Below are 15,666 nucleotides of genomic sequence, written 5' to 3' on the forward strand. Positions count from 1 at the left end.
TTTACGTGACAGAATTCGTTCTATAGGAAGTTCTCAAATTCATGCATGTAGTTTGATACAACCTGCTCTGTCAGGTAGTTAATCGAACCAGCGATCGCTTGCTGACGCTGTCATGTCGTCTTGCTTTCCTGCATTTTTCCCCCAGGTCGTGCAGGAGAGCATCGCGATACCTGGGACTGCCCTACACCTAGTGTACCACAGCAGCAGAGCAGGAGGCTACCTGTCCACCATTCAGCTCCAGTTGACCCCCGAAACCATTCCATTCACTCTGAGGCTGATCCACCTCAAGATATCGATAGAGGGCATCCTTTTTGAGAAGAAGTTTGAAGCTGACCCAGGAATCAAGTTTACATACGCCTGGAACCGCAGGAATGTCTACAGGCAGAAAGTGTACGGAGTGGCTGTTGCAACAGGCAAGTAGGCGATATTTGCAAAACTTGCCAATGTCTGCCTTTTACACCATGGGTGCTCATGGTTTTCTTCCTTTTTCTTCCTTTGTTCGTTTTTTTTTTTTGTTCTGAAAACGTGTTTCAGATCACGACAAAGGGCTATTTTCCTCTGCAGCTTTCTGGAACTACATCGTGCGCTTTTCTGTCATTCTCGAAGTAACTTGTAAATGCAGCTTTTACATTTCAGTTGAGGAGGCAATGTGGGGTTACAATAATGCAAAGGAGTCACTCTTGGCACCTGAGGTGTCCCCTCTCAGACGAATGTGGAAGCTTGCTTCTTCAAACCCACGACTAATTTCTTGCTTGCCCATCTCTTTTTCAGTTTACGTTGGTTACGAGTATATAAACTGTCCATCCATTATATGGGAAGTGCAAGCGACGCAAGTGAGCGGGCATGACATGAGCATATCAGAGATTGGTGGCTGGAATCTCGACATACACCACAGATACAATTTCCATGAAGGTAAGCCATTTGCACATGTAACTCTTCTTGTCGATTTCCCACATTTCGTATGCTTATAAATTTATTTTTATTTCTTTCCCGTTGCAGGCATCCTGCAGAAAGGAGACGGAACGAATATATACCTGAAGAATAAGCCTAAAGTGCTGCTCACGGCTGTGGGCGATGGCCAGCAGAGGCCGCTCCACTGCCAGCAGTGCAACGGAGTCGCCAAGGAGCAGCGGTTGCTGGCACCCGTGGCTCTGGCCTCTTCACCAGACGGCTCCATTTACGTCGGCGACTTCAACTTGATTCGGCAGATCACAACAGACGGCAAAATTCGCACCATAGTGGAGCTCAGGTAAAAACTGGTCGCGATTGTACGAAGTATGTTGCTCTGCTTTGAGCGTAAAAACAGCGCGTCCGCAAGCTGATATCAACGCGATGGCGTTAAAGGCCCCGTTACGCAGAAAATCCGGCGTCGGCGTTCTGGACGTCGGCGTTGTCGATGTCGACGTTGTCGTCATTGTGAGCGAAAAATGACTAGCATGACTCTGGTAGGTGGTCCCCAGAGTGCAACCTAGGAGGCAGGTGGGCCACCTAGGTCACGTGAGGCTGTGGCGTCATCACAACCTGCCCACCGGATAGTGGACAAACTGCCTACCGTGGTACGTGGCAGTTAATGATTGGTCGCTCGGGAAGAGCAATGTGGGCCACATGAGACCCACCTTTGGGAGCACCTGCCATTGCAGTGCAGTGGCGCATCGCTCAAACGCTGCACCACTGCGCCAGAAGGGGCATGCGGACTCATAGGGATCTATGAATGTAAAGTTGAGAATGACCTTGTGCATATATGGGAATTAACCCATGACACTATCGCGTCATAGCCTTAAAGATGCACTGAAGAGGAATCTGAACTCGTCTAAATGCCGCGGGAACTCGATCTACACATTTCGAGAATTCTTAGAAACGTCGTCGTATTGCCCTGTGTAGCCGATTTCCCTAATTAAATCGAATTAACGTCTGGCTCCCGCCTTTATTTTTTTAATTCTCCCCGTACGGTGGGCGGAGCCGACCAACGCGTGGAGTGCCTTTCAGCCAGCTCTATAAAGGCTTTGCTTTCGCTCTATTTTGTTTTTTAGGTTTCTGTGAATAAATAGCTTCATTTGCAGATAATATGGCCGCAAAATAAGACCGCAGAAATAAAAATACGCGCGTACTATTTGCTTCTATGGATTACTACGTATTACTCCGCCGATGGCAGAGCGGCAAGCCGCCACGGGACTGGGTGAAAGGCACTCCACACGTTGGTCGACTCCGCCCACCGTACCAACGTTAATGGAACTAAACTAAGTTGCCAAACTCTCCGCCTTATCCATGCGGCTGAAGCGGCCCGCAAATTTTAGCGCGAGGGGGCGCTGCCGTCGAAACAGGCTCCCGCGGGCCGCCGTTAGCAGACGCCGCAGGCCCGGCCGCCCAAAGTCGTAGCATGCAGCCTTCGGTAATGTTGAGTAACTGGCGTCCCAAATATCGCACTTACCGATGTTTATCGTTAAGACACCATTCAGTTCTGAAACCTGTGCGGCGAGTATGCCACAAATCTTTGCTGCAGCAACTCGAGTGATAGATCGTCGCTGCCTAGCCAATGGCACCGTTGGCCGATATTGCGGGCGGTCATGATTTTTGAAAGGACCGTGGTTACAAGAGTTTCTTCACCAAAGTAGCATATCAGACGTCTACTTTAAAGGTGGAGATCAGATCATCGCAAGGCTCATCGTAAGTTCACTTACCAGCTTATCTAAACGCGAATGTCTGCCTGCTACTGTGCGCGCATGTCGTAGAAAGCTTTCGCGACGCGATTGCTGCTGTGATCGTCGTCTTTGTTCTACGTGCGCTTGCATGCAGAGTTTCAGGTGCTGTATCTGCCATGCCGACGTGCTGTGTGCCAGGCTGCACTAGCGGTTACAGAAACAACAAGACTGCGAGGCATTTTTTCGCGGCTCCTCGTGACGCGGATCTCCGTGCGGCATGGGATCGAGCCATTCCCCGTGTTGACAGAAAACTCTCCGACAAATCACGTGTGTGCGACCTTCATTTTCACGAAGAAGACATACTGAAGACGTACACCCATGTTATTAATGGGGAAGAAGCAGAAATCGAGATGAGTAAGTGGAGCCTCGTCGAGGGATGCGTGCGCAAAATGTGTTAGGAATAAAATGTAAAAGTATCTCTGTATTCGTGTCCAGCTGTAGTCCACTGCGTGAAGGATCGAAAAATATTGTTGGAACGGTAGCGCACGTTAGGAACAATACATCGAGAGCGGTAAACTCAACATACTGAAATTTCTTGTCTGGAGTTGGCGTCAGGCATCGTCGCTGTTGCAGGGAAAGAGAAACTGACGACTCAGGAACCCGAGGAAGTTCACTGCCTTCGCAGCTCGGGTTGTGAGCAGCGCGCGGAGTCATTCACGAAGTGAACGCTGTGCGTAAAATATGCTTATTTCGGAAAACTGCACCACAGAAATCGTATGTACTTGTGGTCTGCTTTCGAGTGCCACAAATGCGGGGCTTTGCGCTCTAAAGCTATTGTTAATTTACGTTTAAAACACACTGCACGCCAGACATTCGCGTTTAGATAAGCTGGTAAGTGAACTTATGATGAGCCTTGCGATGATCTGATCTCCACCTTTAAAGTAGATGTCTGATATGCTACTTTGGTGAATAAATTCTTATAACCACGCTCCTTTCAAAAGGAAATGAAGATCGCACACACGTGATTTGTCGGAGAGTTTTCTGTCAACACGGGGAATGGCTCGATCCCATGCCGCACGGAGACCCGCGTCACGAGGAGCCGCGAAAAAATGCATCTGTCACCGCTCGTGCAGCCCGGCACACAGCACGTCGGCATGGCAGATACAGCACCTGAAACTCTGCATGCAAGCGCACGTAGCACGAAGACAACGATCACAGCAGCAATCGCGTCGCGAAAGCACTCTACGACATGCGCGCACAGTAGAGCAGCTGGTCGGACCGGCTGAAGCCAGGTACGACTGCAGCGCCACTCAAAGCAGCCAGCGGTGGCGGCGCCGCGAAACCGCTCTCGGTTTGGCAACTGAGTTTAGTTCCATTAACGTTGCACCGTACGGAGAGAATTAAAAAAAAAAAGGCGGGAACCGGGTGGTAATTCGATTTAATTAGGGAAATCGGCCACACAGGGCAATAAATTGAAGTTTCTAAGAATGCTTGGAACGTGTAGATTGAGTTCCCGCAGCAAAGAGACGAGTTCAGATTCCTCTTCACTGCACCTAAGGCAGAACTTAAATGTTCCTCCAGTTCTTTTATTTAAGTTGGTTGGTTGGTTGGCCTCAAGTAAAGTGGCATATACCCACTACGGGGGAGTGCCCAAGACACAGGCGGTGAACTGTTGGAAAGATTAGCAGTTTTAGAGTAAAAGGAGCAGTAATAAGGTATAGATTGACAGTATTTGCGCTCAGGAATGCTTCTTCCTCGTTTATTTTCAGCGCCGCGCAAGTAGCATACCGGTATCACCTAGCCGTCGGCCCCGCTGATGGCAGGCTGTACCTCTCGGACCCAGAGCGCTACCAGATCCTTCAAGTGGTTAACTACAAGGACGTTCCGGACGTGAAAAACAATGTGATGGTCGTTGTCGGCAACGGCGCGAAGTGTTTACCGGGAGACAAAATGCTGTGCGGTGATGGCAGACCAGCGAGAGACGCAAAGCTTGCTTACCCGAAAGGTTAGAAACTGTACCGTTGCGTTTTTGTTCGCACCAGTGCCATTTGTTTTTGCCCCTACCATTGCCTATGTCGCTAACCATTGCAATTATTCTCTGTGTGTCTCTCTTTGTACAGGAATTGCCATTTCGATGCATAATGAGATTTTCATTGCTGATGGTACAAACATCCGCATGGTGGATAAGAATGGAATCATTCACACCCTTGTTGGAGATCACTACCACAAAAACCACTGGAAACCTATTCCTTGTACAGGAACATTCTCCCTCACTCAGGTGAGTTACTGGCATGTATTCATGCGTTATTCTTTTGTTTTCACTTCTTTTTGAGCCTAAGAACAATAACGCTTTGAAAAAATACATTCTCCTCATAGCGACTCCTTCGCATGCACTGCGTTTGTCTTTCGGCGCTTTGCAGACCTATTCTCTTGCTGTCGCTTTTAACTTTTTTTGTTTAGTGCACGGCGCGTTGATAGATTTTTATTCCTCGTAGGTTAACCTTCGCTGGCCTACCGAGCTGAGCATCAACCCGCTCGACAACTCCCTCCACATCCTCGACGACCACATGGTCCTACGACTCACTCCGGACAAGCGGATCAAGATCGTCGCCGGCCGGCCCCTGCACTGCCCTTCGGCGGCGGGCCGAGAAAGGAGCGACTTCGCCACGGACGTGTTCCTGGAGGCGCCCCAGAGCCTCGCTTTCGGACCCAACGGAGACCTGTACATCGCCGAGTCGGACTCCCAGCTCGTCAACCGCGTTCGCGTGCTCGGAAGCGACGGCCGCATCAGCCGCTTCGCCGGAGCCGAGCTCAAGTGCTCTTGCCTCGAGCTCAACTGCAAGTGCTTTGACGAAGACCACTTCCTGGCAACCACGTCCAAGCTCAGCACTATTTCGTCCATAACCGTCACTCCGGATGGCGTCCTCCACATCTGCGATCAGGGCAACCTCCGCGTCCGCTCCGTGACGGCATCACTGCCCAAGCCCAACGACGAGCACCTCTATGAGATCTATTCGCCGGAGACGCAGCAGGTGCACACGTTCAACCGACACGGTCAGCACACCTCGACGCGCCACATCCTTACGGGAAAAGTGATCTACATATTCACCTACAACGTGAACACCTCCTTCGGCAAGCTCAACACCGTGACCGACGCCGAGGGCAACAAGATCTACATCCTGCGCGACTACAGCAACCATGTGAAGACCATAGAGAACACACAGGGGGCTAAGTGCCAGCTGGAAATGTCGCGCATGAAGCTACTCCAGAGCTTCGTGACGCCGGACAACTTCAAGACGGTGTTCGATTACCACGGCAGCACGGGGCTGGTGCGGAGCAAGATCGACAGCTCTGGCCGCTCTGTGGTGTACGGCTATGACGAGTACGGTCGGCTCACGGAGGCCATCACGCCCAGCGGTCAAACCATCCGGCTGTCGTACAACCTGGGCACCAAGGGCGCCTCGGTCACTGTCACGCGCGACAACAAGGACCCGGTGTCGCTGCTCATCAAGGGCTCTGACGTGACCACGCGCGTCGGTAAGGGCTGCTCGCGGTCACGGTTCTTGCGAAAATGAAAGTTGGTTGCTTTTTGTTGCGTTAGCAACACTACGCCAGGTTTTCGCCTCGTCGCGTAGACTGTAGGCACGAATGACCTTGAACAGCCGTTGCCTAGCAACCGTTTCAGCAGAGCTCCGCCAGGCGGCGTCGCCGTCGTCGGCGCCGCGCCACGCCGCCCCGTTGCTGCGCGCGTAGTCGCTCGCTCCAGCCAGATGCGTGCTCTCCGCCGAGTTAGAGGGTGAGGAGGTGGCTCTTCGCGGCGGTGTATGCGCGCTTCGCCTCGGTATAAACTTGTCGTTATGGGGAGCGCTAAAGAGAAGCAACGGCGACAGGACCAAGCTAGAAAGAGACAACGCGCTCGAGAGACAGCAGAAGAACGCGCTGCATGACTCGAAAAGCGTCGCAGCTAACTCAACTGACCAGGCTTAGCCAAGCCGTCGCGGTGGCTCTGGTTATGGTGCTCGGCTGCTGACCCGAAAGACGCGGGTTCGATCCCGGCCGCGGCGGTTGAATTTCTTTAGAGGAGAAATTCTAGAGGCCCGTGTACTGTGCGATGTCAGTGCACGTTAAAGAACCCCAGGTGGTCAAAATTTCCGGAGCCCTCCACTACGGCGTCTCATAGCCTTAGTCGCTTTGGGACGTTAAACCCCATAAACCATGACCAGACTTAGCCAGAGCTAAACCACGCCTATTGTTTTTCTCTCCTATTGTTAGGTTGGTCACTAAGGTCGATATTTACGGGCTTTGCACTGCACAGCTGTGTGTCTCGACATCTAATTCACATAGGCCTCCCGATTTGGTTTTCCCTATCTTCGTACCGCTCCTATACCAAACGGCAAGCGAAAGGTTCGCCTGCCTCACCACTGGATCATTTACAGCACATCCAGAGTCGCTAGAAGAGATGACGCTGATTATAAAAATGACATAGATTATATTTCAGCCTATTAGCTCAGAGTTCATTGATCAATATGGATTAATCTCCAATAATATTTAGGGAAAACAGCCTATGTGTAGTAAATATCAATTAGGGAGCAATCACTCACTGCTGCCCACCCAGTGCGGCGCTTTTTACGATATTTTGGCGACTTCTTGCTGTATATATTTTTCTAATTAAAGTGCTAAGCAAAACTTTCATTGTCAGTCAAGACTTACTAGTGTTCTACCTGCAGATTAAGAGGGTCTGTGGGGACAATAAAGACTGCGGTCGAGTCCAACTCAGTGACATATCTCTTGTCTGATTGCCCCATAACAGTGTTTTCATTGGTTCTAGGCCTGTCGGAAGAACGAATCACTCAGACTTCCGACGGTAGCCTTCTCCTGCTATCGGAGGACGCGAGCTCGAGGGACATCGAAACTGTCGCCAACCCCGTCATCACCGACCTGAGCCCCGTACTGGGAGAGACGTTCCCGGTGCCGGCTAAGCTTCGCATCAGCCTCAGCGACGACGTCAACCAGCGGTTCGAGTGGCGCTACTACCTACGCCGCGAGGGCAAACTGCGCCAGAAGCAGATCATGCAAGTCGGCCGCAAGCTGAAGGTTCGCACTGTGGACCCTCTCTCTTAGCTGTTCAATGGTGTATTGTCCCGTGAATTTGCTTCTGTGTTTGATGACCACACTGCGCAATGTTTTGCCACCGCCCACCGCGGCCCCATAACTTGTTTTAAAATTTCCCATACACGGGGAATGTCGTCGTCCCAGTCGGTTTAGTTACACTTAACAGTCCTGAAATCGTCAGGTGTGTCAGAGATGTCTGCGGGAACAAAACCGGTGGAGGAGGCAGCAACGACTACAAAAAAAAAATGCTCCATTTGCTTCGCTGGACCACACTCACAAAGCTCGCTTCCGTGCGGCCATCGGAACATCTACGGACTTTAATTTTTCCGTGTGCGGTGCTTGTCCTCCTGTGTGCGCCTCTACGCGAATCGCATAAGGATTAAACGAGCTCAACTTCTCTGCATCATCAGCAAGCTGTACACTTTAAACAGCCGCCGCGGTGGCTCAGTGGCTATGGTGCTCGGCTGCTGACCCGAAAGACGCGGGTTCGATCCCGGCCGCGGCGGCTAGAATTTCTTTGGAGGAGAAATTCTAGAGGCCCGTGTACTGTGCGATGTCAGTGCACGTTAAAGAACCCCAGGTTGTCGAAATTTCCGGAGCCCTCCACTACGGCGTCTCTCATAGCCTCAGTCGCTTTGGGACGTTAAACCCCATAAACCAAACACTTTAAACATGAATATGCCTATGGGAGAGTAAAAAGGGGGTAAACTCTCGTCTAGCGCACTCCCTTTTTAAAGAGTGCTTTAGAAGACAGCTTACTCCCATTTTACTCCTTTCTGTGCAGAGAGTAAATTTCACTCAGCAGTGGACGCCGCACTTTCATCCAGCTGAAAAGACACTTCGCTGAAATTGAGATCAACTGATTTATTTATTTATTTATTTAAAATATCGGTATGAATAAATAAACACTATAGGTACCTACTGACAGTCCCTGCTTATCGATGGGCTCACGAAATTGAGTCTGGCAGTCTACCAGCCAAAACAAGTCTATCGCATCTCATTCTGGAAGTGTCGTCTCTACAGTTTTTTTTTTTTTTTGCGCTGGGGTTATCCATTTACGACACCTGCATGAAAGGCGCGAATCAAGCCTGCTAATGATTCTTTTGCATGCCAGATCTTACTTCTCCCAGTACGTCTCCCGGTTAAGCGTCGTTGGCGTAACACCGCACCACGCTGACTGGTCAGCATGAAGTGACGTCATGCATGACGTCGCCGCAGCGCGCCGTGGCAATGCGCGACGTTCAGTGATGCCAGCACAGGCATGCCACCAGTGACAGCATAGTGACGTCACGTGCACTCCGCCAGAATGGAAGACAAGTAATAATGAATAAATAATACTAGATTCGCCACCAGCTGTCGCTAGATCTCTCGTTACATAGTGGTAACCGTCGTGTGTATTTTACTTTCCCTCTCCTAGCGAGGGAGTCCAGCATGGCGAGACACATCTACAGTGTGGTTTGCGCACGCAGGTGAACGGCGACAACCTTCTGGCGATCGAGTTCGACCGGCAGCAGTACAGCGAGACGCTGTACGACCGGAACCAGCTGGCGCTGCTCACGGTACGCTACGACCCTCTGGGCCACCCGCTCAGCTGGCAGCCCACACAGAACGTGACGTCCGTCACCCTCGAGTACGACCGGTTCGGCCGCCTCGTCCGCTGGGAGCGCGGACAGCTTAGCGAGAAGTACTCGTTCGACATTCGCGGTCGCCTGGCCGACGTGCGCTACGCGGACGGAAGCGGCATCATGTACAAGTACGACGACGGACCCATCAGCGTGGTGAGTGTGCTCACTGGAACATCGCGCCGCTGAAATGGCCCCTGGTCTGCTGGCTGGAAAACCGCCAGTAAAGTGCTACTTTCTGGTCTTTAACTGCAGCTACAAAATTGCTCAAAGTTCCTTTCGTGAAGTAGCCATCAGCGGTAAAGGATCAAGATGTCTCCTTGGAGCATATTTCGCCGCCCTCTCGATTCGTAGACACAGGTGAACCATAGAGGCCCCTCAGTTTTGTTCAACACCGGATTGACCTTTGTTAACGGTAGCACCTGAGTGAAATTAGTCTATGCAGTGATACACCTTTGTAGAAAACATGCAGCTGACCGGGTTTGCTTCTAGGCCTAGCAGTGTGGCTCGTTTTGTACTATTAGCGTTCCAGGTATCTGGAAGCAAAGAGTTGTCTAGAAAGCGAGAGGAACTCTCACGCTCCTCCTTTCGAGATTTCACTTCCAGGTGTGCAGAGAGGGTTGCACTGCATGGCTTTGGATAGAACCTCTTGGACTGTATAATTCTGACGAAGGCTCAGTGCAGAAATATATATATTTGAACCTCTGTCTAAAAACCATAACTGAATTCTAACGTACTTAAGTTGAAAGATGGTTAAGTCAGTCTGTGTTAATTGTCTGTCTGTCTCCGTCTGTATGCACGTGCGCGCGTAAGCGCGTGCATGTTCATTGAAGTTCTGGCATGCGCCAAGCAGACTCCAGCTTATAATAGTCTGCACAGCACACTCAGCTTTCCTATTTCGTCTCGTGTAAATGCTGTGGTAATTTCATGGCAGCTAAACTACCACTTTTCAGTGCATGAAAGGCCGCGGCATCTATTCGCGAAGCGTGCGTTGTAGCCCGTTAACAAATTAATGCATATTTCTCCCTTTCTTGCTCTTTTTTCAGCCGACGGAAATCATCCTTCCCAGTGGCAGTCGCTACATACTCCAGTACGATGTATCCGGAAGTCTCCAAGCTGTGATTACTCCAAACGGACACAAACATGAGATAGCCACTCAGACGTCGATAGGCTTTTACAAACTTTTGTACTTGGCACCAGGCGTGGGGCACCCGTACGTTCTTCACTACAATGACCGCGGACAGATAATAGCTAAGTTCTTCCCCAAGAATAAGGGTCGTGTCGTCTACACTTACACCGACGAAGGTAGGCTCGAGAGCATTCTGTGCGGCCCGGAAAGGGCGGACTTCTATTACCACAACAGCAGTGCCCTCATTAAGAGCATCACGAAAAACGTTCCGGGGCTGGACTTCAGAGTCGACTACCGCCACCACGGTTCGCTCCTCAAAGAAGAGCGCCACCGCTACAATAGCAGAAGCGGACTCGACGGAGCCAAGTTCCGCTACCAGTACGACCCTCGCCTTTCGTCAGTTGAGGTCGAGATCAACGGCAAGAGCACCATCACGACGAAGTACCGTTACAACAGCGAGTCGGGAGTTCTGGAGCAGGTCCAACAGTTCCTTGTGCACAGGCCTAAATTGAACAGCGTGTTTATCCAAGATGAGGCCAGGCAGTACTCGAAGACGATTGGCACGGACACGTACGGACGATTGGTGGTGCTCGCCATAACGCTCTGGAACAAAGAAATCTTTTCACTCAGCCTGCAGTATGACAACAGAAGCAGGATAAAACACGCCCACACTAAAATAGGCAAGGACCACGCCAGTCATTCCACTAACTACACTTACACCGTCGATGGCTTTTTAGAGGAAGTGTCCGGGGCGCAGTCTTGGAGATTTATCTACGACATCAATGGCAACATGAAAAGCCTCTGGGAAGGACCGCGACAGATTTCCCTGCGACACGATGACGGGGATCGGCTCATTGGCTATGGAGACGTTGAGCTGTACCTTGTGGATGTTCGCGGGTTCATTGTCCAACGAGGAGAAGAAAAGTTTAAATTCAACGCGATGGGTCAACTCGTCCACGCTTTTGAGTTGCACCAGTATGAGGTTCAGTACGTCTACGACGCGCACAACAGGCTTATAGCGCGAAAGGACCACCGGGGAAACATCACTCAGTTCATTTACGCTGACCTGCAGCGTCCGAACGCCATCACCCACATGCATTATCCCAAGGACTCCCTCACGTTCGTTCTCATCTATGACACCCTCGGCCACCTCATTTACATGCAGCAGGGAAATAACAAGTTCTACGTGGCTTGCGACCACCTCGGCTCACCTGTCGCTGTCTTCAGCTCAGAAGGAACCATAATCAAAGAAGTCCAGCGGAATCCGTTTGGCAAAGTCACCTACGACTCGAATCCAGAATTCTTTCTTCCCGTGGACTTCCAGGGCGGCCTACGAGATCCGGTGACCCAACTCATCCACTTCGGCGGAAGAGTCTACGATGCCCTGGGTGTGCAATGGTTGACACCAAACTGGGAGAGCATGCCGACGCTCCTCCAGAAACCCTACGACATTCATATGTACAGGTTCCATGGCAACGATCCAATCAACCCTGTGCAGAAGGACGACGGGCACCTAAATGGTAAGTCCATGGCCGTGCGTTCATGGCTGCTCAACTGGCGCACAGTTGCCGCGTAGTTCTCGATTAACTGTGGAATTCCTTCAGTTTGGATTCTCACTAAACTTCGAATGTGTTGAAGCCGCAACTCAACTAGACGCGCGGGAATGTATTGATGCGGTGGAAAATATCAGTCATAATCAAGGAAGACTATAATGAACAACAGGAGACAACGAAGCCGTAGGAAAAAATTGGCAGTGGCTTAGCTCTGGTTAAGCCTGGATATACAAGCGAAAAGCTGCAGTTATGCTCTGTTTGACGTCATGGCTGTCGCAGTTCGCGCACAATGCGCTGGGAGCACCACGATAGCGGTGTAGATTTTGAGCCAACTCCCTCGCAACCACTTCTGGGTCTTCTTTTCTTCCTTCCATGGCGAATGTCAGCGTCTCTTCTACGACCGCCTCCTTCACTTCACTTCACTTTATTCACCTTAAAGACCCCCTTCAGGGGGTATTACATAAGGGGTGGGTTAATATATTCAACAATAATAAATACATGTCATTGCACTATGATACAAGTGGTTACAGCGGATAAGAATGAAGATGGGCACGTGATGGCGGCAACATCGGCGGGAAGGGCATTCCAGTCCACAATGGTGCGGGGAAAAAAGGAACCTGAAAAAGTTGCAGTGCGCGATAGAGGCCGGGCGATCTGAAACGGGTGTGCAGTGCGGTGAGATATGCGGGTCGGATGAGAAATGTAAGGTGTTTGATTCAGAGTGCTATGGAAAAATTTGTGGAGCAAACACATGCAGGCGACGCGACGGCGAGTTTCAAGGCTTTCGAGACCGGAATTATTCTTTAGAGATGAAACGCTGATTGTATATGAATATGCAGAATGAACGAAGCGAATGGCGCGGTTTTGAACAGATTCGAGGGCATTTGTTAGGTATATTTGGTGTGGATTCCAGATGGGACTGGCGTACTCGAGTTTAGGTCTAATAAGGGTTTTGTAAGCTAGAAGTTTCACGTGTTGTGGTGCATGACGAAGATGACGTTTTAGGAATCCTAGAGATCTGTTAGCAGATGATATGATTGTAGTAATGTGTGTTCGCCAAGAAAGATCGCTACAGAGTGTTACACCGAGGTACTTGAACGATTGGACGCTTTCTATAGATGAGTTGGCAGCTGTATAGGGGAAAATAAGGGGGTTGCGTTGACGGTGAAATGAGACGAGTTTGCATTTTTTAGCGTTTAGTGTCATTAGCCAGAGGTCACACCATTCATGGACGCGGTTGAGGTCATTTTGAAGAACCACTTGATCAGAAATGTTAGTAACGGTACGATAAATTACACAGTCGTCGGCGAATATGCGGATGTTACACGATACTTGTGGCGCCAGATCGTTAATATATATTAAGAATAAAAGCGGGCCGAGCACAGATCCCTGCGGAACGCCGGATGTTATAGGGAGAGTGCTTGAGTTGTGATTGTTAATAGAAACAAACTGAGAACGGTTAGCTAGGAATTCTTTAATCCAGTCTAGAATATTAGGGTGCAAATTTAAAAAGGATAGTTTAAGTAATAGGCGTTGGTGTGGTACCTTGTCAAAAGCCTTCGCGAAATCTAAAAATAATGCATCGGTCTGTAGGTTACGGTCAAGATTAGCATGGAGATCGAAAGTGAAGATTGCCAATTGGGTCTCGCAGGAGAGTCCCCTACGAAACCCGTGCTGAGCTGGATGAAAAAAGTTGTTAGAATCGAGGAAGTTTATGACATGGGAATAGATGACATGTTCCATGATTTTGCAAGGCACACTGGTTAAGGAGATGGGGCGGTAATTCAGTGGAGAGTCCTTTAGACCTGATTTGTGGACCGGAATGACCCTCCCAACCTTCCAGTCATCCGGTAGCATTCCTGCTGAAAGCGATTGCGAATACAATAAGGAAAGGTATATAGCTGAAATGTGTTTGGTGTTTTTCAGTATTTTGGAGTTGATTTCGTCCACTCCAGCAGCTGATGAAAGTTTTATTCTGTCAATATGGTTAGTTATGCCTTGCACTGTGATGTCAAGGGGTGGCATTGTTGGTAGTGTTACAGTAGGCGGAGTGGGTAGTGATGAGTTTGTTTCGTCTGTGAAGACGGTCGCAAAAGCACGGTTAAATATTTCAGCACCTTCATCATCATTAGCTTCCTCACCCGCGGCGTTTCTAATGGGTGTGTTGCATGTTGCTTGGGGGTTTATTATTTCCCAAAACCTCTTGGGGTTATTGGTTAGGATTTTTGGCAGATCTTTTTGAAAAAAGGCACGTTTGGCGGATCGAACTGCAGCATAATATGTTTTTGCAGCTGTATAGTAGCGTTCCCATGCGTCGGCACTTCGATCCCATTTCGCAGTATTATAAAGTCGTTTTTTTTTTCCTTTCTAATCTTTTAAGATCGTGTGAGAACCACGGTTTTTGGCGGTTTTGACGTGCGTTCTCGCAACGCCTTGCGAAAGAATCTTCTCTTCGGACGGCGGCGTAGACCGCGCAGCAGCGGCAAGGGGTAAACCGGTGGCGAGGAGGAGAAGAGGGCGATGAAACGCGCGCCGCGGCGCGCGGCCTCTTTTATGTCCGCCGCCGCCGCTCGGGCGTTATCGCAACGTTTTGCGATAACGCAATAAGAACGCGATAAGAACCGCTAGCAGCAGCGAAGGGTAAACAGGTGGCGAGGAGGAGAACGGAGGGGGTGGCGAGGAGGAGGAAGGGCGCGCCGCGGCGGCGCCAAGGGGTGGCTCACGCGAAGCGCGGTGTTGACGACCCTAGTGAAGCTTTTCGCTTCAAAACTGCTGTTTGGTCATGGGCCTTTTATTATGTCACTGACTGACGAGGGGGTCACTGTGGATGCATGCGTTTTGGTCGCGACAGCGCGTTTTGTTTTTCTGCCATAATCTTCAACAGCTTCCCCGCATGTTGGCAGACATTATTATTTTAAATTTCCGGTGAACGCATGAAATTGGCTTTTGGGATGGTGGCGCTCCTCTCAAGAGTAGCAGTGCAGCTAGCAGTGGCATGTCACTCGTGTAGCCGCGCTGCGGGTGCAGCTGTCGATCATTTCCTGCGATTACTGCGCTGGCACGAGGTTTAGCGATCAGTGCATGCGGCGACGAAACTGTGCTAAGCAGCTCGCTGCAGCGGTTTGCAAGTGTCCGCCTACTCGGTCGGGCAAGATATGCGCCCGTAGTTGTCATAACTTTAACATTCAAGTCTTCCACCTTGCTGCGGCAGCATGTTTTACGCACAGTTTTGGTCAAAAGTCTTCGGCTACATGGTTTGTTTTTGAGCCGCATAGTGGAGCACTCATGGTACCCTTAAAGGCTTCAGGGTGGTCGCAGCAGAATTGATGCAACGAGGACAAAGACAGGAACGAACTGACAGAAGTGGACGGAGAAAGAGCGATGGGCAAGGACCAGGGCTCTTCTCGCCCTAGAGAAGTTTACAGCTTGACTAGAGTCTTGGATGTCTCACTACGCGACTAAAAAGCAGATTTCGAGGCCTAAAGACTTTTGACGGGGCGCATACACTTCCTTCTTGAAGTGTGACAAAACTGTTCAAAGTTGATTTCTTGGCTATGCAAAGAAGGCCACGAGCACAGCCAAAAACGGATTGAAACTCAAACTTGCTGCAC

At 50.2% G+C, this 15,666-nt stretch overlaps 1 protein-coding gene across 6 annotated transcripts in view; it reads left to right on the forward strand.

Annotated features, from left to right (window-relative positions):
• The window catches only part of Ten-m (teneurin transmembrane protein Ten-m), a 552,868-nt gene that overhangs the window by 533,707 nt on the left and 3,495 nt on the right, over positions 1 to 15,666 (forward strand). For all 6 annotated transcript variants that reach the window (XM_089566254.1, XM_089566255.1, XM_089566256.1 and 3 more), the window contains 9 exons: positions 146 to 413; positions 772 to 912; positions 1,000 to 1,249; positions 4,409 to 4,644; positions 4,760 to 4,917; positions 5,135 to 6,176; positions 7,468 to 7,733; positions 9,221 to 9,529; positions 10,420 to 12,022. In XM_089566254.1, the coding sequence (XP_089422380.1) occupies positions 146 to 413; positions 772 to 912; positions 1,000 to 1,249; positions 4,409 to 4,644; positions 4,760 to 4,917; positions 5,135 to 6,176; positions 7,468 to 7,733; positions 9,221 to 9,529; positions 10,420 to 12,022 (4,273 nt within the window). The remainder of the gene's footprint in view (positions 1 to 145; positions 414 to 771; positions 913 to 999; positions 1,250 to 4,408; positions 4,645 to 4,759; positions 4,918 to 5,134; positions 6,177 to 7,467; positions 7,734 to 9,220; positions 9,530 to 10,419; positions 12,023 to 15,666) is intronic.

This window comes from Amblyomma mixtum, chromosome 1, assembly GCF_055824585.1.
Source record: "Amblyomma mixtum isolate Tamu chromosome 1, ASM5582458v1, whole genome shotgun sequence".
Taxonomy (NCBI): domain Eukaryota; kingdom Metazoa; phylum Arthropoda; class Arachnida; order Ixodida; family Ixodidae; genus Amblyomma; species Amblyomma mixtum.